Source organism: Suricata suricatta, chromosome 10, assembly GCF_006229205.1.
Source record: "Suricata suricatta isolate VVHF042 chromosome 10, meerkat_22Aug2017_6uvM2_HiC, whole genome shotgun sequence".
In the NCBI taxonomy this organism is placed as follows: Eukaryota; Metazoa; Chordata; class Mammalia; order Carnivora; family Herpestidae; genus Suricata; species Suricata suricatta.
This window is the reverse complement of record NC_043709.1, coordinates 63,361,554-63,386,468: the sequence shown is the minus strand read 5'-3', so window position 1 is coordinate 63,386,468 and position 24,915 is coordinate 63,361,554. Positions and strand designations below refer to the sequence as shown.

Sequence of the window (24,915 nt, the reverse complement as noted above, 5' to 3'; positions counted from 1 at the left end):
TTATTTATTTTTGATACAGAGAGAGACAGAGCATGAAAGGGGGAGGGTCAGAGAGAGGGAGATACAGAATCGGAAGCAGGCTCCAGGCTCTGAGCTATCTGTCAGCACAGAGCCCGACGCGGGGCTCGAACCCACGAATGTGAGATCTGACCTGAGCCGAAGCCGGAGGCTTAACCGACTGAGCCACCCAGGCGCCCCTATTCTCACATATTTTTTTGTTTTGGAAAATAGTTATTTTTCATGAAATATTAGTTGTATTACCAATACAATCAATTTATTATTATTTATAAATGAATTAATAGAAAAAATTTTAAAATTCCATTTTAACATCTAAAACAGTAGATGTTGGGGCGCCTGGGTGGCTCAGTCGGTTAAGCCTCCGACTGCAGCTCAGGTCAGATCTCACGTTCGTGAGTTCGAGCCCCGCATCAGGCTCTGTGCTGACAGCTAGCTCAGTGCCTGGAGCCTGCTTCTGGTTCTGTGTCTCCTTCTCTCTCTGCCCCTCCCCCTCTCATGCTCTGTCACTCTCTGTATCAAAAATAAATAAAACATTAAAAAAATTTTTAAAAAGTAAAATAAAACAGTAGATGCTGATAGATATTATCCATATAAACATAAATTTATGTTTGGGGTCCTTAATAATTTTTAAGAATGTAAAAGTTTTTAAGAGTGTAAAAGATTCCTGACATAGTTTGAGAACTGCTGTTCTGGAGGACACTGAGAAATCAATTTATCTTGTGATTTTCTGTCCTCTCCAGGATCAATTTGTTGCCCAAGTTTTAAAATAATTTTAAAAAACTTTTTAAAATGTTTATTTATTTTTGAGATAGAGAGCTCGAGCAGGGGAGGGGCAGAGAGAGGGAGACACAGAATCTGAAGCAGGCTTCAGGCCCTGAGCTGTCAGCATAGAGCCCAAAACGGGGCTCAAGGCCCTGAACTGCGAGATCATGACCTGAGCCAAAGTCAGATGCTTAACCCACTGAGCCACCCAAGAGACCCTGAAATAATTTTTAAAAAATATTTATTTATAATTTTGGGAGAGCACAAGCAGGGGAAGGGCATAGAGAAGGAGACAGAAGATCTGAAGCGGGCTCTGCACTAATAGGCTGACAGCAGCGATCTCAATGTGGGGCTCAAACTCATGAACCAGGAGATCATAACCTGAGTCAAAGTCGGACACTCACCAACTGAGCCACCCAGGTGCCCCTAAAATAATTTGAAAGACCAGATTTCCCTTTGCCTGCAGGTCTAAATAAGCAGGCATTTAGCGGCCTATACTCAATGGTCTCCTTCCCACCTGTCACTCCAGGAACATGAGTCTAGTGACTCAACCTGTTCTGCTTTGTAGACATTTCATTCTGTCTTTTTCCTGCCCTCCAGATACATGGCAGCAGCTGACTAAGGCCTCGATTAATGAAGATGAAATTACTTACTTTGCTTTCTTCATACCAAAGACAGGAGCTATACTAACAATTCTATCTTTGTGATTCACCACAACATCATTGATGGATATGAACTACACATAAGTATGTTTCAAAGTATAGATCAAGCCTCAACTAGTGTGTCACGGCAAGTGTGTTTGGCCTATGTTGATGCTGAGACACTGCTCCTAGCTCTCAAGGGTGGTCCATGGGGCCTGTGGTAGCCAGGAAACCTTAGTCTGTAGCCTTTGGCTCATATACCCTACTGTGCAATATACAAATTATTTTCTATGTATGCAGCAGCATGAGTAGGTTGGGAAGCGGTGGCTTAGATCAATTTCTGGAAAAATAAAAATTTCTGGAAAAATTTCGTCTCAAAATTTATATATAAAAAAATAACCATCAAAGAAATCAAAATAATGACATGCAGTGAAAAATACAATAAATAGAGAAAGGTCTTATACAGACTGATGAGGATGGTGTATCATTAGGTAGAGTATTGGGTAATAATTATCTGACCCCGAATGCTCCCCCCATATATGTATGTATCAACAGGAGAGATGACAACTGAGATGTTTAAATAAAGATTCTTAGGGCCAGATAAAGTCTGTTTAGAAAATTTAATGCTTAGGTACACAAGCAGCACTTGAAAATTCTCCCCCAAGACATATGTATACAAGAGGCAAATGCAGAGTTCCACAGAAAACAGATTCTGAAAGTCCTTTCCCTTTGCAACTGAAGTCTTAATAAACCAATCACATTAAGAATTTGAGTGGCTTCTGTAGGATGGACAGAAGAGAAAGTAAATAAGACATTCAGGCAGCAGGAACAGCATGTACTAAGCAAACAGAGAAGAGACAAAGTCTGCTTGGAGAACTATGCAATGTACGAATTCAGGGGTGGCAACAGTGGCAGAAGAAAAAAAAAACTGTACCGGTAGTTAGAGGCCAGATCACAGGTGCTGTATGTTAAGAGTGAACTTTCTCCTATAGTTGATGGAGAGTCACTGAAAGGCTTTATGACAGGAGAAGAGATACATTTGTATAATAATAAAAGAGCATCACCAGTTAAAGGCTACTGTAAAAACTCCATGCTTTAAGTGATAAAAAACTGAACTAAGGCTATAGAAATGGAAAGGATGGATTCAAGAGATGCTGAGGAGGCAAAATTAATAGCACTTGGTAACTCAACAGATGCAGGAGGCAAAAGCAAAGGAAGAGTCCAGCATTCCTTCCTGATTTCTGATTTGGGAAACTAAGCTGATTGTGGTGTCTCAAACAAGTAGAGCATAAGATAAGAAAGCAAATTTGGGAGTCATAGATGAATTGTGTTATGCTGAATTTGAAATATGCATGAAATGGAACTGTCTAGTAGGCAAATAAAGGGGCTTGGAAATGGGCTTAAATCACATACACACACACACATCTGAGGAAGAAAAAAGAGAGCAAGAGAATGTGAATATGAATGATAGCTAAAATTCTGGGGGTGGATGTGACTGCAACAAAAAAGGAACAGAAACTGGGGCTGCTGGGTGGCTCAGTGGATTGCTTAATCCAACTCTTAATCTCAGGTCAGGTCTTGATCTCAGGGTGGTGAGTTCAAGCCCCATGTTGGGCTCTGTGCTGGATGTGGAGCCTACTTAAAAAGAAAGAAAAGAAAAGAGAAAAAAGAGAAAAGACAGACAAATTGTAAATAAAACCAAGGTCAGAATCCTGGGAAATAATAATATAAAAGGTGAATTTATTAGAGGGCAGGAGGGCCAGAGGTAGAGTTGTATCAAATGAGGGAGAGATCAAGTAAGACAAGGATTTCAGTATACACTGGATTTAGCAATTTGGAGATCTGTGGTAACCTTCACTAAAGAAATTCCAGTAAAACAGAACATCTAGAGACAATAGTGAGTTACATCAGTGAAAGATATAAGGAGGGAGAAGGTAATGGAAATCGTGAAGATTCTTAAGAATCTTGACTAAGAAGAGAAGGGAATGCCTTCAGTGTCCTGCATCAGAATCAGACTTCTCCAACTCCCACTCTTTCCTCAGTCTTCCTCCCTCTCATCTGGCTTCTGTCCCTACACTCTACTGACGCTACTCTTGCCAAAAAACGATCTCCTTATTGTGAAATCAAATGGATGCTTTTCAGTCCTCTATCTTACTACCTGACAACTCCACGTTATTCCATATTACTGACCCCTCTTGAAATGTACTTTTTCCTTAGCTTCCTTACTTGCCACACTCCTACTTTTCTCCTTCCATCTCTCTGGCAACAGAAGTAGACTGTTTGGTATGCATTGCTAGTTGAGTCACTTGTACACGCTACTTAACTTTCTCTATGCTCCCATTTTCTCATCTACAAAATGAGGATAACTAATTATCTACCTACTTCATAAAGTTACTATGAGGACTCAATGTTTAGCACTTAGAACAGAGCCTGAGACAAATTATTAAATGCTTACTACGAATATTATCAAATACTAGAGTGTTGTCATACCTCTTTTCTCCTTTTGGGTTGTTTTTTTCCTCTGCTTTTTCCTAAAACGTGTTGTCTCCTCAGAGCCCGATGCAGGTTCTTTTCTTACATTATGTACCCACTCTGGTTGATCTCATCCAGTTACAGCAGAGGGTCTCAAAGTATGGTCTACAGACCCCAGAGGGTCCGTGAGATACTCTCTAAAGGCCCAGAAAGTAAAAACTATCTTCATAATAATATCAAGGCATTATCTGCCTTTGTTACTGTGTTGACACTTGCAAAGACGGTGCAAAACACTTGCAATGATGGTGCAAAGCAATGGTGGGTAAAACTTACAGCATCTGAGCACAAAGGCACCACCTGTAGTAATGGTTACTGTACTCTTCCTTGCTATGTCCTCTTAGTTTTCTTTTCCTTCTAAGCCAGTTCACTTAAGAATGTCCTTGATGAAACAATACAAATGATTGATTTTAATAAGTCTCAGTCTTTGAGTATATTTTTAAAAGGCTTCTGTGATGAAATGGGAAGTACACAGAAAGTACTTTTGCTGCATAGCAAACTATATGGTTATCTCAAGGAAACACATTTGTTTGACTAAGTTGTGCAATGACCTAAATCACTTTTTCCTTGGGGCAGCTGCGGGGCTTAGTCAATTAAGCGTCTGACTCCTGATTTCAGCTCAGGCCATGATCTCAAGATTCGTGGGATCAAGTCCCATGTTGGGCTCTACCGTGACAGTGTAGAGCCTGCTTGGGAATCTCTCAAATACTTTTTTTTTACATCACATATTTCATAGAATACCATTTTTACCTCAAAGAATGGCCCAAAGATAAACTAAGATCATTCAATTCTGGGTATTTTCTTGAAAATGAATGAAATAATCCTATCACTTCAAAAAAAACCAAGCATTGTTGCCAATGATAAAATTCAAGCTTTCAAGTGAAAATTAGAATTTAAGAGAACTTCTATCCACCTTTGATCTTGACAACTCCCAAGTTCTTCAAACTTTTATAAGACTAGTTCTGATGAGATTAATATGATTTAGAAATTTTTTCCCAATATTTACTTTTGAGAGAAAGAGTGAGCCAGCGAGTGGAGGAGGAGCAGAGAGATGGAGATGCACAATCCAAAGCAGGCTCCAGGCTCTGAGCTATCAGTACAGAGCCCGATGTGGGGCTCAGACCACAAGATCATGACCTGAGCCAAAGTTAGTCACTTAACCGACTGAGCCACCCAGGCACCCCGAGATTAATATAATTTTTAAATGTTGTGTAAAGAAATGTATTGACATCTGAGAGATCTATATAACTCAGTAAGCCAGTACTTTTCTTTTTTTTAATTGAAGTACTTTAATTTTGTGTATAGAGTTAGCAGGAAGGTAGGTATTTTGTATATCTGCAATTAATGTAGGTATTGTGGATGACCCATTCAAGGAAGCTCATTTAATCAAACTTAATGAAGCCTTTAATGTTCACATACTGACAGAAATGATGGTGGCCCATAGTGAGGCTATACTTCCAGATCAGACTATGCCTGTTAGAGTAGATGTGGCAAGAATGAGAACCCTCACCAGATTTCCTTGGATGGCTCCAATAGAGCTGTAGGTGACCCATCTTGCTCTCTGGGATACAATGAGGCTGAATTACCAATCCATGATCTGCATTTGAAATTTAAGACAGACCAATGGATTTTAACATGAATGAAAAGCTCAATGATATTGTTTCATTTCCACAATATAACCAATCTTTAAGAAACTACTACTTGCTGGGGTGCCTGGGTGGCTCAGTCAGTTGAGCATCCGACTCTTGATTTCTGCGCTCGAGTCATGATCCCAGGGTCATGGAAATCTAGCCCCAGAGCGGGCTCCACGGAGCATGGAGCCTGCTTAAGATTCTCTCTCTGCTGTTCTCCCCTGCTCGCACTCTCTAAAATTAAAAAAAAAAAAGAAAAACAAAAGAAACTACTGCTTGTTGCGTTTTGGTGTTGTATCAAAGAAAAAATATTTCCCCTTTTGAATGACATATTTGTGTGAAGCCAGTTTTTATAACAAGAGATTGAATGTGGAAACCAGCAAGAAGAACCCAATGTCTGCCTTCTATTAAAGCAGACATTAAAGGGCGCCTAGGTGGCTCAGTCGGTTAAGCCTCCGACTTCGGCTCAGGTCAGATCTCACATTCGTGGGTTCGAGTCCCGCATCAGGCTCTGTGCTGACAGCTAGCTCAGAGCCTGGAGCCTGCTTCCAGTTCTGTGTATCTTTCTCTCTCTGCACCTCCCCCTCTCATGCTCTGTCTCTCTCTGTATCAAAAGTAAATAAAACATTAAAAAAAAATTTTTTTAATGTTATTCATATTAACATAAAACATGGCTACTATTGTTATTTTTAATGAAATAATACATTTATACTAATACTATTCATTTATGTGCTGGTGACCCCCAACCATTCATTATTTTGTGTATCCCCTACACATATGTGCCCATGTCAGTGTATTTTTCTGGGTAAATTCTTTTTTATTAAAATTTTTTTTTAATTTTTATTTTTTGGGGGGTGTCTGGGTGGCTCAGCTGGTTAAACATCTCACTCTTGATTTTGGCTCAGGTCCTGATCTCATGGTTCATGAGTTTGAGCTCCAGCAGGCCTCTAGGCTGACCACATGCAGAGCCTACTTGGGATTCTGTCACACCCTCACTTTCTCCCTCTCTGACCCTCCCCTGCTCACATTCAGATCTCTCTCATGTTCTCTCTCAAAAATAAATGAACTTAAATAAACTTTTATTTATTTGATTGAGGGAGAGAGGGAGAGGGAGAGAGGGAGAGGGAGAGAGGGAGAGAGAGAGACAGAAAGAGAGAGTCAGTCTTAAGTAGCCTCCATGCTCAGAGTGGAACCCAACACAGAAGTTGATCCCACGACCCTGGGATCATGACCTGAGGTGAAATCAAGAGTCAGATGCTTAACTGGACTGAGCCACCCAAGCACCCTGTGCAGTTTCTTTTGAGAATTTTTTTTTTTAAAGACTAGAGCCTTTAGGGTTTTTTTTTTGTTTGTTTGTTTTTTGAGAGAGACAGCCTGAATGGGGGACAGGTGGGTGGGTGCGAGGGACAGAGGATCTGAAGCCAGCTCTGCACTGATAGCAGTGAGCGTAATGTAGGGCTTGAACTCACAAACTCTGAGATCATGACCTAAACTGAAGTCAGACACTCAACCAAGTCACTCAGATACCTCTCTCTCTCTCTTTTTAAATTAAATTTATTTTATTTTTTAAGTTTTATAAGTGATCTCTATACCCCACGTGGGGCTCAGACGCACACCCCAGATCAATAGTCCCACACTCCTAGGACTGAGCCAGGCAGGTGTCCCGAGGCCTTTTTTTTTTTTTTTTCTAATTGGCAAATTTGCTCTTAAAGCAGAACCAGACTAAAAAGAGAAGGACCACTATGGCATGTATTATCCTAAACCATGGCAAGACACACTGTGGATTTATACCAGACTATTCTTCACTCCTTCTCCCAGCTGCATCAAAGTTCTCTCCACTTAAACTATAACAGCTTTAAAGCATTAAGATCATTAGTAGCAATTTGATACACCTGCTAGGTGCTGTGACGCAAAGGCTCAGCATCCTGCTTACATTTAACCTCATCCTAAGGGATGTCAACAGTTTATATGTTAAAATGTTTCAGACAGACACAATTTAAGACTAAGTTATAGTATTATTGTACAGTAGCTAGTGAATATTTTACTTGCTATAGAGCAGCAGTTCTCAAAGTGGGGTTGAAAAATAGCTGGGGGTCCCTGAGACTCTCATTGTTAAAGAATTTCTCCCTTTCCAACCATATACATACACTTCTTTCACAACATGTATCTATCTTTCTTAAATGGACTACCTTTCACTTAGAGTCTTAAATGACTATACAACTTAATGTATATACTTAAAGTAGAAATACACAAATGTACAAGTGCCAACAGGTGGGTTAGAGGAACAGGTTAACAAAAAACTCTTCCTTAAGAATTTTTTTTTACCATCTTTCAGGGTCCAAGAAACACGTGTTTGTTAGTGAGACATTAAGCCTGTATTTTAGTTAACAACTGTTAACAGAAACCGAACCCACCTCCTCCAAACTCCCATAATAGCCTTCTGTATGCACTTATGACACTGTATTTTAAACCACTGATATTCTTGCTTTCTTCCTGTGAGCAGACACCATGACTTATTCACATTTTTATCCACGGCACAAGTCTGACATCTGGCATATACTAAGTTCTCTTGCTGAAGAAAGAAGAAAATAGGTAAAAAGTAAATTCTCAACGAAAAGGCGAAGTGTTTCAAGGAAATGTGCCCACCTGTCCTCCTGGGTCATCAGATAATCTACCAGCTCCATGTAGGAGAGGGTCATTGATTTCTGAGGAATCAGCAGAAATTCAAGTTAACCAATTTCAGTATAATTGGGGATTTCCCAAGAAGAATTAAACAGCAAACACAACCTGATTGGCTTTGAGACATTCTGTGCTTATTTTAAAACATTTTTTAAAAAGTTTATTTATTTATTTTGGGAGAGAAAGAGCACAAGCAGGGGAGGGGCAGAGAGACAATACCAAGCAGCCCCCCCCCCACGCCCCGTCTGCTCAGTGCCCCACTAGGGGCTCAGACTCACAAATGGTGGAGATTATGACCTGAGCCAAAATCAAGAAATGGATGCTTAACTGACTGAGCCACCCAGGCGCCCTGACTCTCCGTGGTTATTGAGATTTCGTACAAATGTTGACACTAACCCAGAAGCCAAAGACTATAAGGAATACCCTTTAAGAAAAATGTTTTAATATATTTTTAAAGTTTTAAAATTTATTGAGAGACAAAGCATGAGCACGGGAGGGGCAAAGAGCGGGAGACACAGAATCCAAAGTAGGCTCTAGGCTCTAAGCTGTCAGCACAGAGCCGGACGCAGGGCTCAAACTCACAAATTGTGAGATCACGACCACAGCTGAAGTTGGACACAACCGACTGAGCCACCCAGGGGCCCCAGGAATACCCTTTTAAGAAACACCATAGGGGCACCTGGGTGGCTTAGTGGGTTAAGCATCCAACTCGGCTCAGGTCATGATCTCATGGTTTGTGAATTTGAGCCCCGTGTCAGGCTCTGTGCTATTGGTGCAGAACCTGCTTGGGATTCTCTCTCTTTCAAAATAAAGAAAGAAACTTGAGGGGAAAAAAAAAAGAGAAACACCGTAATTTTGAGAAGAGATAAAATACTGTGATTAAAAAAAAATGTCTATTATTTACTTACAGAAAGGGAGAGAGAAAGAAAGAGAAAGAGAGAAAGAGAGAGAAAGAGAGAGAAAGAAAAAGAGAGAGAAAGAGAGAGAGAGAGAGAGAGAGAGAAAGAGAGCACGAGCAAGCAGGCAGAGAGAGACAGAATCCCAAGCAGGCTCCACACTATCAACATAGAGTCCGCCGCAGTGCTCAAACTCACAAACTGTGCGTTCATGACCTCCGCCAAAACCAAGAGTCAAACGCTTACCCAACTGAGTCACCTAGGTGGCCCCAAATACTGTGATTATTCCCAATGTCTTATCAGGGCTGTGCAGCATGACACATACATTTAACTTCTTGATAAACTTGTCAAACAACGTGTTTGTTTACAGATCCTTAACTATTTGACTAAGATACATGCAGAAAAGCAAAATTACAGAGAAATGTCTGGCTAGAAGGCACTGTCAATCACTCATTGATTACTCAAAATAGACCATAACTAGTCATTTAAATCATTCAGGAAATGATTTACATTTTAAGAAACAAATTTTTTACCACAGTTTTTAGAAAGACCTGTTTAAAGCATGGTCAGAAAAAAAAAAATAAAAGCTTGGTCTGATGTAGTTAGGACCGATTATCTTCTGGACCTAAAAAAATGAATCAAATGTGAATTTATATTAAAATTCTTTCCAGGGGTGCTTGGGTGGCTCAGTCAGTTAAATGTCCAACTTCAGTTCAGGTCATAACCTCCCAGGTTATGAGTTTGAGCCCTGTGTTGGGCTCTGTGCCAACAGCTCAGCCTGGAGCCTGCTTTGGATTCTGTGTCTTTTTCTCTGTCTGCCCTCCCCTCCTCATTCTCATTCTTTCTCTTTCTCTCAAAAATAAACAGAAAAAATTTAAATAAAAAAAAATTTAAACAAAATTCTTTTCAGTTACAAGTACTTGTTTGAATTACTACCATCAGCACTGTTCAACAGAAATATAATACAGGCCACATATATAATTAAAATTTTTCCTTATTATTATTTTTAATGTTTATTTATTTTTGAGGGAGAGAGACAGAGCATGAGTGGGGAAGGGGCAGAGTGAGGGGGGAAACACAGAATCTGAGGCAGGCTCCAGGCTCTGAGCTGTCAGCACAGAGCCCGACATGGCTCGAACTGTGAGATCCTGACCTGAACTGAAGTTGCATGTTTAACCGACTGAGCTGCCAAGGGCCCCTTAAAATTTCTTTTTAAATGTTTATTTATTTCTTTATTTGTTTGTTTTATTTAATTTTGAGAGAGAGAGAGAGAGCGAGCGAGCGAGAGAGCGAGCGCAAGCGAGCATAAGTAGGGAAGGGGCAGAGAGAGACAGAGACACAGAATCTGAAGACAGACTCCAGGCCCCGAGCTGTCAGCACAGAGCCCGGCACAGGGCTCGAACCCACGAACCATGAGATCATGACCTGAGCTGAAGTTGGATGCTTAAACGGATGCTTAACTGAGTCACCTAGGTGCCCCTTAAATGTTTAGTTTTGAGGGGGAGAGAGGGAGGGAGGAAGACAAGAGATAGGGGGAGAGAGAGAGAGAGGGCGGGAGAGAAGGAGGGAGGGAGGGAGAGGGAGAGGGAGGGAGGGGGAGAGAGAGAGAGAGAGAGAGAGAGAGAGAGAGCACGCACGCGCGCACGCAAGTGTGCACACTTGGTGGAGGGGTAGGGGGGCAGAGAGAGGGGGACAAAAGATGGGAAGTGGGCTCCGTGTTGACAGCTGAGAGCACAATGTGTGGCTCAAACGCACGAAGGAACTGTGAGGTCATGACTTGAGATGAAGTTGGATGCTTAACTGACTGAGCCACCCAGGCGCCCCTAATTTTAAATTTTCTAATGGCCACATTCAGAAAAGGAAAAAAGAAACAGGTAAAGTAAATTTTGAGATTTATTACATTCTTTTTTTTCCCCCTGCACTGTCTTCAAAATCCAGTGTGTACATTACAGTCAGAACACATCCAACAGCACATGTGGACTAGTGACACCTGAAATCCCCAAGAGCCGGTAGCTACTATATTAGCTAGTGGCTACTGCACTGAACAGCACAGTTTCTGAGAGACTTCTTCACATCTAGGAAAAATGTCTTTGTTTCTAGGAAAACTCGTTTCAGATTTTTTTTTAGTTACAAGTGATTATGTTTACTCCTTTTGCAGTAACATTTCAATTAACTTCCCCAAAGGTAAGGTAGGAGTGGGTTCAACCAGACTCCAAAACTCAGTGAAAGACAGCTTTTAGCTGCCTAAAAATACCCCTGGAAAGGAAGCCAAAACAGGTTTATGTCCCTTTCCACTCTATAAGGTGTGCAGGGGCGCCTGGGTTGCTCAGTCAGTTAAGTGTCCGACTTCAGCTCAGATCATGATCTCACCCTTTGTGAGTTCCAAGGCCCACACTGGAGTCTGGGCTGACAGCTCAAAGCTGGGAGCCTGCTTTGGATTCTGTTTTCCTCTCTCTCTGCCCCTCCCCCACTTACACTCTCTCTCAAGAATAAACATTACAATTTTTTAATTAAAAAAAAAAAGGTCCAGATTTCTCTTGCTGCCTCCTCTTCATTAATTTCTTCTTTTCCACCTAGGAGACCCTAGTTTTCTGAAAGTGGCTAAAGCAAAAATACCTGACATGTTTCTTTTCTGTGCTGAATATATTGTCTGCAGGGATAAGCCAGGAACCTGACAGTATTCAGTTTTCTGCAGAGCATCAACACCCACTGCACAGAAAGGGTTGGGGAAAGAAGTTTCCCCAGCAAGAGGAGGGACTTCCGACCATCTGGAGCTTATGAAGAGGTGGATTCTTAGATAAGGGCAGGGCCACGTGGTTATCTTTTTCAATCCTGCTTGGCAGGACCTGCAAACCTGATTTAATTCTGTGATTTACAATTCAATAACGCCCAACAGAATACCTGTAGAGATGCAATGGAATGGGCAGTTTTCCTCACAGCCTAGTCAGGAGCTGTGCCCATTCTTCCCAAAGCCTTTCTACCCGGTCTGGAAGACCCAGTGGTACTGGGTCACAATGCTGTCACTTGACATGGAACTAGGAGGAAGGCACCAGGCCTGTCAGGGAGAGGAAGAAAGTTCTTCCTCCACTTAGGGGAAATGGGGGGAAACAAGAAAAAAAAAAAAGGCAGTATGTAGCAGAGGTAGCAAGGCTTACAAGAAGATGAAATGAGTGGCTGAGAAATGTGCGCAAAAAAGAGTCACCGCTCTTATTGCCAGTTACATGACAGGCCAGCAAGTGAGTCTGTTCAGTCTCCTGTGACAGAGAAGGCTCTTTACGCACCCCACTGAGGGTGCTCTGGAAGGAATGAGAGAAGAGGGGACTGGAATAATGAATGAGCAGCAGAGAGGGCTCTAATCTATCTCCTGCATAATTCACAAAATAATTTTCTTCTGGCAACACAGAGCTCCTATTCCAATAGTGTATTCAAAATAAATGAGCCTATATAGCTCTAATGGTGTCGATGTGGTCTCAAGCTTCTACTTGATCCCAAGAAACAAGTGCTCAAGTGACTAGATATTAAATTTCAAACAATTTTACCATGAACATAATATGAAAAGTTTAAAAAAAAACACACGGAAGAGTTTCTTATCCCTGTTTTGTTAGGGTACAGAGTAGTGTAAATATGTGTATGGGTGGAGGGGAGAAAGGTACACAACATGCAAATATAGTTTGATGAAAATTAACAACAGAAACAAAAGAATTTTAGTGTTGCCTCTTTCAGTCAAACCAAACATCCATTTCAGGTTGAAGATCTAGATTCTGATTACTCCTCCGGGCATCTATGTAGAGGAGGATGGCCCCTCCTCAAACATTCAATAAATATTTACTGACCACATGCTACACCCGAGGCATTTTGAAGGCACACACAGGCCACAATATAGCCACCTAGCAGAGGTCCGCAGAGGAAAGCCTCCATTCTTTGTCAGGTAATAATCTTTAGCAAAATCGCTAGATACAAACACTTTACTTATTATGGTCACATGGCTTTTCAAGTCATCCCTATCAGATGAGGCTGTAGTTCTCCAGGGAATGTGGGAACTTAAAAAATAAATGCTTAGTGTGGTTGATGAGAAGGATGGGAAAGTAAAACAAAATTGTACACTCTATGTTTATTCTTTGGGAACTTTTTAAGTTTATTTATTTAGTAATCTCTGCATCCAACCTGGGGCTCAAACTCAATGACCCAGAGCGCAAGCGTCACATGCTCTTCCAACTGAGCCAGCCAAGAGCCCCTATTCTTTGGGAAGTTCTTAAAACAACATAGAGATAATTTATCAAAGTGCCTGGTATAAGACTCATTAAAATATGCAGAACAATTTGAAACAAAAATTTGAAAAAAAAAATCAAACAACGTATTAAATAAGAATAAGATGACCATGGATTTGTTTTCCATCCCTCTCTCCCCCCAACTCTCTCTCAATCCTAGAATACTAGGAAGAGGTGGTTTAAACCTTAATCCTTGAAAAATGATTTAAGGAAAGGGAAAAGATGGCTACACCATATAATGGAAAGAGCATGGGGTTGGGAAAATGATCTGGATCTTGGTTCTAGTTCCTCCTGCAGTGAGTATGAAACCTCTGAAAAGCTGCAGAATGTTTCCAGGCCTCAGTTTACTGTCTGTAAAGAAAGGTTGGAATCCTAGCTCAGAGTCCATGACTACTAGAAACCAAGTCACTTCTAGAAACCAAGTAGATGGGATTTGAGAAATGAGAAAAAGTAGGAAAGACAACTTAACTATACCAATATTTCTAATATGTCTTCTACTATATTCTAAGAGTGGCTTCTACTACCTTTATGGAAGGCCAGTGTAGCAAGAGAGGAACTGATAATCCAGCAGTCAAGTCTACTGCTAAGTAAGGTAGTAGGTTTTATAAAAAGAAACAAAATAGCAAGACAGCTTCTAGGGTGAAACTGTCCCAAGATCATACATGGGATGAACAAGGTGCCTGACCTTACTAGCCAAGGAATATCATACTAGAAGGCTTTCAGCTTAGGATTCCCATCTTCCCCTGCTCCCCTGACACTGGAGCACCATAGAAACTTTCAGATAGAATTTCCACAGGTAAAGGATCCTTTTCCAGTGGCTCTGCCAGGGGATATAGAATTCTTCACAGCTATCTGAGGGAACTCTTTGGAAATCTGAAGATATATGCAGGGTTTTTTAAAAGTTTATTTATTTATTATTTTGAGAGAACACACATGCAAGTGGGGGAGTAGCAGAAAGAGAGGGAAAGGGTGAGGCAGGTAAGAGAGAGGCGGAGAGGGGGAGAGGGAGAGAAATGAGACAGGGAGAGAGAAAAGAGAGAGAAATGAGAGAGGGAGAGAGAAGGAGAAGGGAGAAAGGAGATAGAAAGGAGAGAGAGAGGGAAAGAAAGAGAGAGAGGTAGGGAGAGAAAGGAGAGAGAGAGAGAAGGAGAGAGAGGGAGGGAGAGAGGAAGGGAGGGAAATAGAGAGCGGGGGAAGAGAGAGAGGGAGGGAGAATCCCAAGCAGGTTCTGCACTATCACTGCAAGCCTGATGCGGGGTTCGAACTCACTAGCCATGAGATCAAGACCTAAGCCGAAGTCAGACGCTTAATTGACTGAGCCACACAGGTGCCCCTATGCAAACTTATAAAAAGCGGGCATTTAAAAGCAACAAGCTATTTCCTCTTACCAGTAGTGTGAAGAAATGTCCATATTGGTATACATTTATATGAAAATCAAAGAATATTTTCCTAGGACAATTAAATCTTTTCTGTCTTAAATTGGTGTATTTTCCTTTTTAGTCATTACACTTTCTCTTTTTTCAACCCTCATATACAGCCACCAAGGTGAAGAGTACCCGGATCTAAGTTATTCCTAAGAGGGAAAAATGCTTTGTGCCCCCACCCCAGGACTACTTAATACAATGCCTATACTTAAAAACTAACACTAAGGTCCCAAGGACATTTAGATCTTTCAGTTTCATTTGCTTCAGTTAAAAGCATCTTGACTTTTGCAGCTGAACGTCTGACCAAGCCGTTTGATTACAATACACAAACACTATGAATAAATGAATGAATAACAAGCTGGCTACATAAAAAAATATTTTATGAAAGATTTTGTCAGAAATAGTAGACACTTTTGAAAAGTAACCCAAAACATATAATACTAATTCTTCAGAGAGTAACAGATCATTTGATTTGCCATACATTCCCGTCTGGAAAGGGCGTTTCTGCTCTAGAGAAGGACCAAATGAACAGACGTCAAAGTGCCATCCTCATTACCTGAGACCTATGAAAAAGTCTCTTTTAATGCAGAGTAGATTTGATCAAAATCACCCACAGCTGTAAGTCCACAGTATAAAATCGCCACATCAAGTCCTCTGTGAACATTTCATCTTAGACAGCAGATACCAACTACTCACTCAAGGAAAAGTGAAAATCACTTTCACCAAGAACACGCGTCAGAAAAGAAATTGTGCTTCTGCTAAACTCACTGAGTAGCCAGCTCAGTATAGCTGTCCTGATAAGCCCTCCAGCTCTCTCCCTTCCAAAGTGACCACTCCTCCTCCCATCTCAGGCCTCCAAGGCCTGTTCAGCAACTAATCTGACACCTTTCTAGACTTTGGAACCTCAGGCTCCACCACGCCTTATCCCTACCAGATTTGTACTCTATTGCGCGCTCTGGTAGCATTTTTTGGAAATAATATATGCACAAAAACGTCCATGAATTGACAAACCAAGGCTTGGGGCCTAACCCTGTTTCCTTCAACTCTCAGAAGTGTCTTCACAAATCTGATTCCCAAAAACCCGCTCTTTTCGCTTGGAAAGGTTGGCTCCTAACGTTAACTCTTCAGCTTCCACAGCCCCAACTAGTTCTGTTTCCCTCTTCAGGTGTTCGGGTTCTCTCGGTCGCAGCTCACAAAGTTTCCAGTCTGTAGGATCCCTGGAGGCTGGGAGCAGGCCTAGAAGAACCCCCTTCCCCTATCCAGGACCTCCGGGATCTACAGATGGAAAGGGCCCAGCCTCCCCCGAGACTCACGCTCTTTCATTGTCCATGCCCCAAACTGTCTTTGCCTAGGCTCCGCAACCACCTCCACCACCCTCGGAGCATCATGCGCTGCAGCCCGGGGTCCCCCAGCCCCCTGCTTCCGGGCTTCCCTGCCAGTTGCCAGTTCTACTTCCGGTGCTCGGCCTCTCTCCCCCGGAGCCGGCTCCACCGGCCCGCATCCCGGCCCCGGCCCTCCGCACCGCTCGCTCGCGGGCTCTCACCGCTCGAAGAGCAGCCGCACGGAGAATATGCCCGCCGCCACTGGGAACACCGAGAGGATGTGCCGCGCCCGCGGGTAGCCGTAGCCGTCGCCCGGCCCCTCAAGGTCGGCCCAGCTCACGTTCTGCGGCAGCCAGAAGCGTTCGCTCCACAGCCAACCCCACAGGAGGCCCAGGGCTCCCGCCGCCGTTGTCGCCATCTTACGCCCGCCCCGCGGCCACCGCCGCCACAGCCTCAGCTGCTGCCACAGCCAACGGAACCCACGGGGAGGCAGCCCCGGGGCGGGACCGGACCGGCAGCCACCCCTTCCGGCCGCTTCGAGTCCCCAGCCCGTCTCAGCCCGCCTCCTCCGTGGGGCCGGGCCTCTTCACCGCTCATCTCGCCTCTCGTCCCGCCCACCTCCCCAGACCGCAGCCGCTGGGGCCGCCTCTCCTTGGGACCCGCCCCCCGCCGGGCCACGCCCTCCCTCTCCGCCCCGCCTCCACCTGCCCAGCTTGCCCTCAACTCCGGTCCCGCCCATTTTCAGCCACGCTTCTCCTCCTCGGTCCCTTGACCTGCCAGCCACGGCTACACCCCTTATTTCAGCCCTGGCTCTCTTACGGGGAGACTCCAGTTTCTCAGCCCTGCCATCTCAAAGGCTGTTCCCGCTCCCAGGCTGGCCAGATTTGCGTCTCTGCTCCCAGCAGAGCAGGCTGTCACTGCGGCCTACCTCGCCATCTCTGATGGTTCCGCCTAAACTCTATTCCACCTTTAGCATTTTTTCTTGCGAACCTTTTCCTTCCTTGGAGTCCTTATGATCTCAAATCCCTTTCACTGTTTTGTCACTTTTCAAAATCCTTTTATTCTTCTCATGGGTAAAAGGAAATGGAATTTCCAAAGAATATTATCCAAAGAAAAGTACAAGAAAAATAAATGATAGCCAATACTTAATGAGGTTTACCAAGTGCCAGGTACTGCACTGAACATTTTATACCAGTTATTTAACTCCATCATTCTATGAAGTAGGTATTGTTTTATTTACCATCTTATGAATGGGTAAGCCGAGGTCCAGAGAGATCAAATAGCTTGCCCAAAGTTACATAGGATCGTGGTAGAGCAGGGCTTCTGAGCTAGAAAGTCTTTAGACTCTGGAACACTGAGTCCTTGTAAACCTATGTAATTTTAGGTTTCCAAAGTAAACATTTAACTCTTTTGTGGATCTACGGAAAAAGGGGGAGCTATAGACCAGAAACCTTCAGAAAGCTATTTTTTTTTTAAGCCCAGAAAGCTAAATTCAAAATGTCCCTCAACTGCCTGAGAGTCTTGACCTCTGGGTGTGGTCTGTTCAAACCTGGCTACAAGGTTAATTACCGCAGGCTAACTAGAATGATCTGAAAAAAGATTAAAAGAAATTAATCTCTACCTCTTGTTCAAGGACAGATAAAGTAACTTTATAACTAGTAAGGTATGATTACACCAGAAGTTAGAGTTTCAAGGGGAGAGGAAACAGGAGAAAAAAGGTGCCATCCTAGTAGACTAGGTTTGCTTTAGCTCAGTGGTTCTCAAATTTAGGGTACTGTAGCCCAGATACTAGCTTGTCTCATCTCCCACATGGAGTTTGCTAAAAGTTTTCTTTTTACCAAAGAGATTCTGATACTGATTCAGGAGGTGAGTCCTGGTGGGGCCTATGAATTTGCATTTCTTACTTCTAACAAACTCATAGGCAATGCCACTGCAGCTGGTCTGAGAACTGCTGCCTGGAGCCGTGTTTGTCCAAACCCGCAATAACTTAGTGCTAACTACCCTACATTCAAGGTATATTGTATCATTTTGAATTGTATTGTATTAATGTTTGTTTATTTTTGAAACAGGGAGAGAGTACAAGAGGGGGTGGGGGAGAGAGCGAGAGACAGAGAGAGACAGAGAGAGAGGATCCGAAACAGGCTCTCTGCTATCAGCACAGAGACTCACACCCATGAACAGTAAAATCATGACCTGATGCTTAACCAACTGAGCCACCCAGGTACCGCAAGGTGTATTTAAATTTTTTTAAATGTTTATTTATTTTTGAGAGAGAGAGAGCTGACTGAGCCACCCAGGTGCCCCTCGAGATGTATTTTTAAAAGAAGTGAACTCTCCCTGATCCCTGGGAATCCAAATTAGAGCCCCAAGGAACAAAGAATTTGGCATGCAGGAACAAGCACTCAGTGATCTTGGTCTCAAGGTGTATCCCCCCAAAGATACATTTGTACCATTTCCCGACATCCTCACTGTTAGAAAATATATAGTTAAGGAAATATGTAATGAACATAAAGTTTCTGCCACTTTCACTTCGTCCAGGAGTGACCCAACCAGCAAGTGGGTAGAACTAAGTTGGCCCGGTAGTAGTCATGAAGAGTCTCCTTAACCATCTCAGGTCCCAAGTTGGCCCCTTTTCTTCTTTTACCAACAGGAAAACACATCATCCTGTTGCTACCACTGACCTACCAAGCCCAAACAAGTTGCCTTCATTCAGAAAGCTTAGAGAAACACTTTGGCTGTAGGTTCTTCTGTTTTCTAATAATGTTTAATGTTACCTGGTCATTCTCCTGATAAGAACAACCTTTTATTATATAGATATGGAGCAAGTGCTTGTTTCTACTCTCTGTTCCTATTCTCTGTTCCCATAATATACAGTTAATCTCAGTCCCTGCATACCTGATACTTGGTGACATACTCAAGTGATATCCATAAATGCTGGCCATAGGTACTCAAACTTTTTTGTATAAAATCAGTAGATTCAGTGAGTACCAGGTGGATGGTTGGAGTAGCAGTGAGTCACACAGTAAATGTAGCTAAGTTCAAGCCAGCATTAGATATTTTATGAATGTCATCAGGAGCTTCAGTGAACAGGACTTTCTAAAAGACTTCAGCCTGTGATGGGGCCAAGAGCAGCAAGTAATACCCCACCATCCATTTGGAAGACCAGGCAGGACCCTGGAACATGTAACAGATGACTCAAAAAGTGTGCCTATCTCAAAAAAAAAAGTGTTTTAACTATTGGGGCAGTTTCCTCTACAGGCAAGGAAATCAAACAACCAAGTATGCCTCTGCCCAGGGTGGAAAACAAATCCATTTTCAAACAGAGACACCTGGAAATTCTCTTTAGCATGTTAGGCAAAATTGCAAGGTGAATTATTGAATGTTGAGTACAACTGACAATAAAAAAACCATCATCAGATTTTGAATTGTTAAATGGCTCATTTTGAATGTACACACTAATTTTCTTGCCAAGTTGCTCAATTTTTCAGAAAAATGTGTCCTCCTTTAGGATCAAAGCCCAAGCTCGACCCAACGCCCCCATCTAGTGGTGATATATAGTCATAACACCTCTCTTCACTTAAAATGCATCAGATCCATTTGCCTTTTCTTCCCAAACTTCTAAAGTAAAAGGAGGTCTTGAGAGACTGTCACAGTGTAAAATTATAATGGAAAAGGAAGACTGAAAAGCTCAGATGTAAATTAAAAGCTTTATTGAATAAAAATGTTTCAGACTAAGCAAGACTATAAGAAAGCAGAATATTTTACATCTCTAAAAAATACTAGAGCTAAATCTCTAAAAATGCAGTACAAAGAAAAGCCTATGGCTTAAAACATCTCTCTCCCCCGAATACAATTTGAAATATCGATTATGTACAACAAGTGTACTCAAGTTTATGTTCCAAAGCTTTAACTATTAGAAAACCATCACCCCCCTCCCCAAGGCCTATAATTGGTTTAATTGCACCCCGAGAATACTGTCTGCCATGAAAATCAATACATTTCAGAGCTGGTAAGTATTAAAAAAGATACTAGTGTCCCAGAAAGGGGACATCGGAAGTGGAATATAAGGTCTGGGGGTCTGCGCTCAAGTGGGTTAAGGCAGTTTTTTTTCTGTTATTCCTTCTTTAAACTCCTCATTTTGCTTTAACATGCAACATGGCAAACAGCAATACAAAAGATCTTATAAAAAAACATTGTAGCTTTCAGTAAATTATGAGTTGCACAGATACCACCAAAGAAGAAAGAAATCATTTGGGGTGTAGTCAGACTCATTGGCAAATACCAGAGCTTATTTGAGAGATCGTGGATCTCTTGAGCACCGAATGTGCTCAAAAAGTGCCCCCAAAGAACAGTTGTGTTATTTCTCAATAATCCAGTTCAGGATGTGGCTGAGAGAATGGGATGCAAAGCAATAAATTCCCCATGTATATCAGAGTGAGAAAAATTAACCTAAAAATGTTTTAAAGATTAAATATTTGATTTCTTAACAGATAAATGCTAAATAAATTGGTATCCATTTAAAAATACACAAACTGTGCCCTTTATACTAAAGTGCATTCAGTCATAATGTTTAGGTCCCTAAACCCCTTCTGTATGTTCCCTAATTCCATAGTTGAAATGTAACAATGTGCTACTAATCATCTATCTTTGTATTGCCTTTTGGGAAGACGGTGGAGTCTGGACTCTATCAGTTGGCATACCCTTCCCCACCATAAGACCTTAAAGCACTTATGTATATCATCATTGCTAAAATAGAGGACTTAAGTAATATTATCTATAGCATTTAGAATTGGTTCACTTAAGCTGCAGTATGGGATTTTTTTTGAAGCAAGAACTCCTCTAGAGCTACTTCCACATACATGACAGTTCATGCTAAGACACCTGTTTGCGTGCATCACTTCGAGAAAGGGCAGTGGCTTACTAACACTAACACAGACTGAAGGCCCAGCACCATTGCAGTTTGTCATTCCTCATCATCCTCGTCCTCATCATAGTACCTATTTCTCTTTATCTGTTCCTCCACAGACAGCTCGTTGACTACTTCTCCCTCCCAGAATCCCACATCCTGGGATTTCTGATCCTGGGTACTGAATTCTTTAGGGGAGGTGCTGTCTGCAAAACCAGACCAATTTGTAGACTTGGGTTCTAGTGGAGACCGCTCTTTGAGGTTTCCATCATTTTCATCTAAGCTTGCACCGTTTTCTGTAAGACTCTCACTCCCCATCCCGAATCCATGATCTTCCTTGCTTCTCCTCCCTGCCTCCCCTCCTTTAGACTCTTTGTTTGGCCAGATTGTTTTTCCCACACTACCATTCTTTTCAGAGGCACTAGCATTTTCCGGTGGTTTCCTTTCTGTTGTCATTCCTCCTATAAACTCCTCACTCTGCTCTGACGTGCTCCACCCTTTCCTGATAGGTGGGGGCAAGATTTTGGGGCTCTTGACTGAAGTGGTTCGAAATGAAGCCGCCACAGTGAACGGGCGGCTTCTTTCTTTCAGCGAAGAAGATCGTCTTAGCTTCTTCAGATCCAGATCTACATCCTCAGGAGCTTCAGGCTTGCTGATTTCATCCTCGGGAGGCCATTTGGGCTTGGATACTTTGATCCCTTCCTCTAAGGTACTTCCTGAACTACCAAGTTCAGTAGGGGGTGGCCAGGCGATCTTCAGTTTCTTGGTTTCAGCTGGCTTGTCTTCTTTCTCTGGCTGAGAGGACGCCTTGGCTTCCATACTTGCTGTAAGCACACCCACCTTAGCAATGGGGGCATCTTCGACCCCTGGGCTCTGAGGGGTCTCCCCTGCAACTGGAAGGTGGGCCGGTCTCTCTAATGACCCTTCATTTTCATTTTTGCTTGCCCACAGATCCTTGTGTGGTCTGTGTCCAAAGCCTTCGTCATAGTTGCCTTTAGCTTTAAAGAGCTGATTGAAGTGAGGCTTGCAGTAGATTCTCCCGTGTAAAGATGCATATGTTCCTAGACTGTTGTTAAGAGAAAAAGAGCATAAAATTGATAAATCTATATACTCTTATTTATACTAGCAGGCTGAAATTTGGCAACTTCAGTCTTTTCAGAACATGCTAAGTGAGAAAAATACCTTTAAAAGTACCTCAATCACCTAGGATTCTTTACTCCTTCCCTTTCAAGCACGTTTGTCTTATTACCCTTATTAAAAAAATGCTCACTTCTAGGCCTGAAGCTTCACCAGACATTCATATGGTACATCTTCCTATTTCCAAATGATTTCACTCCCCTCTGTCAAAACTGTTTTAAAAAATTTTTCTTCCAGGAAGTCTTCCCTAGGTAATCCCACCTATCTCTGACCCCTAATATATTTCTCAAAAATGGGGGTGCCTGGGTGGCTCAGTTGGTTAAGCCTCCGACTTCGGCTCAGGTCAGATCTCACATTCGTGGGTTCAAGCCCCACGACAGGCTCTGTGCTGACAGCTCAGAGCCTGGAGCCTGCTTCTGGTTCTGTGTCTCCTTCTCTCTCTGCCCTTCCCCCCTCTCATGCTCTGTCTCTCTCTGTATCAAAATAAATAAAACATTAAAAAATTAAAAAAAAAGGAGTAGATATAATGCTTTGCAAATGAATTGCACTGACTAGATGCTACTGAATGAATATGGTTTATAGAAGCAGAGTCGCTGGGAAGTAAATCTACTCTAATGTCAGTGCTGGATAGGCCTTTAGGAGATTTGGTGTCTCTTGCAGGGTAACAGTATGGATACAACAGCATTTCCTCAGAAGGGATACAAAAAATCAGAAGCTTAGAAAAATATGCTTTGCAGAAAAAAAGTTAAAACCATGGGCAGAAAAAGAAACAATGAGAGAAAGTTACAGAGGCACACATTGGCTCGACAAAAGGAAAAATTGTTGGGCTAGAGCTATCTTACATTGGAACGGGGTGGTAGTCTACCCACCCCTGCAAAAGTGCCACACAGATGCCAGCATGTCTTTCAAGAGTATTTTTATTTATTTTTGAGTGAGTGAGCAAGTGGAGGAGGGGAAGAAAGAGAGGGGGAGAGAGAGAATCCCAAGCAGGCTCCGTGATGTCAGTGCAGAGCTCAATGCAGGGCTGGACCCCGTGAACTGTGAGATCATGACCCAAGGTGAAATCAAGAGTCAGACGCCCAACTGACTGAGCCACCCAGGCGCCCCTCAAGAGTATTTTAGAAGGAATGCTTGCTCTGAAAGAAAAGCTGGAGGAAATGACATCCTGGTTACTTTCTTCTCTAAGACTCTATGATTAGAGTTAATATGGAATATGTCCCCAAATTACCACATTTGTATCCATACTTTGAGTTACTTGGAAGAAATGATACATAATTATTTTCTCATACATAAGAGGAAGCAATATATAGAAAAATACATGCTCTTAATGCCCATTATTATTGCTGTTATAACCATTTATACAGTGTTTGGGACATTTTCAAGTAATAAACAATTATACTCTTTTTTTTTTTAAGTTTATTGATTTTGAGAGAGACAGAGTGCAAGTTGGGGAGGGGCAGAGAGAGATGGAGAATCTCAAGCAGGCTCTGTGCAGTCAGTGCAGAGCCCTACCTAGGACTCGAATTCACGAAACTGTGAGATCAAGACCTGAGCCGGAATCCAGAGTTGGATGCTCAATTGACTGAGCCACCCAGGCACCCCTGAACTCTTAAGATTTCTTAGCTTTTTTTAAAAAAATAATTTTTTAACATTTTATTTATTTTTGCGAGACACAGAGAGAGACAGAGCATGAGCAGGGGAGGGGCAGAGAGAGAAGGAGACAGAATCTGAAACAGGCTCCAGGCTCTGAGCTATCAGCACAGAGCCCAATGCAGAGCTCAAACCCACAAACTGTGAGGTCATGACCTGGGCTGAAGTCAGATGCTTAACTGACTGAGCCACCCAGGTACCCCTAGATTTTTCAGCTTTAAAGGGGCGCCTGAATGGCTCAGGCACTTGAACATCTGACTCTTGTTTTCAGCTCAAGTCATGAACTCACGGTTCATGGGTTCAAGCCCCATATCAGGCTGTGGGCTAACAGTGGGGGAGTGATTCTCTCTCCCTCTATCTGCTCCTCCCAAGCTCCCTCTTCTCCCTCAATCTAAAATAAATTGACTTAAAAAAATTTAACTTTATGATTCTGTGAGACCAAAGGAAAATATTCTACTAAATTAAGTCACAAGTGGTTTTATCCACCACCCACATGATTTAAGTTCCATGTAAATGAAAAATGTAAACCAAGATACCAATATACCAAGAAGTTCCAAACACCACTATCATATGATATGAAATACTTGCCACTAAATGGTAATTTTTACTTTTTTCAAGGGCTTTCAACAGTGGGCTCCTGGTATAACAGCTTCCAGCACCAGTGCTCCCAGGACCCTCCGGAGGTCCAAAAGTGCAGAGAGATGGCTGGTTAGCTTAGCTTACCTAAGTTTGTTGTTGCAATAGGAGCACCGGAAGCAACTGATGTGAAACACCTGCTGGTTGGCTAAGAGCCGCTCCATTGGGTAGACTGTCTTCTGACATTCCACGCAAGTCTCTCTTGCAGGTGCTTGAAACTTCTGGGAAAAGGAAAAGGACAGCGTTAGCTAGCACAGGCAAGGGGGAGTTAGTGCTCTGCTGCGGTGTACCCTGGTTTTACTTTGTTAGCTAAAGTCTCCCTTACCTGTCAATTCTCATGGTAACACTAACGACGGACTCTTTAAGGCCAGGAAGCTCTCCTGGATTCCTTTCCCCGACTGGCTGCCCCAAGCTAG

The 24,915-nt window shown here is 42.5% G+C and overlaps 2 protein-coding genes across 7 annotated transcripts in view; both read right to left on the bottom strand.

Annotated features, from left to right (window-relative positions):
- CERS5 (ceramide synthase 5) overlaps positions 1-16,768 on the bottom strand; it is a 33,093-nt gene extending 16,325 nt beyond the window's left edge. For 2 of the 3 annotated variants that reach the window (XM_029954472.1, XM_029954471.1), the window contains exon 1: positions 16,392-16,768. In XM_029954472.1, coding sequence (XP_029810332.1) covers positions 16,392-16,588 — 197 coding nt within the window. In that variant the 5' untranslated portion in view covers positions 16,589-16,768. The remainder of the gene's footprint in view (positions 1-16,391) is intronic. The other variant, XM_029954470.1, reaches the window with a different exon arrangement.
- A 3,090-nt stretch (positions 16,769-19,858) lies between these two features.
- Positions 19,859-24,915, bottom strand: part of LIMA1 (LIM domain and actin binding 1) — an 86,031-nt gene continuing 80,974 nt past the window's right edge. For all 4 annotated transcript variants that reach the window (XM_029955251.1, XM_029955252.1, XM_029955253.1 and 1 more), the window contains 2 exons: positions 24,587-24,720; positions 19,859-22,142 (listed from right to left, as the gene is read on the bottom strand). In XM_029955251.1, the coding sequence (XP_029811111.1) occupies positions 21,134-22,142; positions 24,587-24,720 (1,143 nt within the window). In that variant the 3' untranslated portion in view covers positions 19,859-21,133. The remainder of the gene's footprint in view (positions 22,143-24,586; positions 24,721-24,915) is intronic.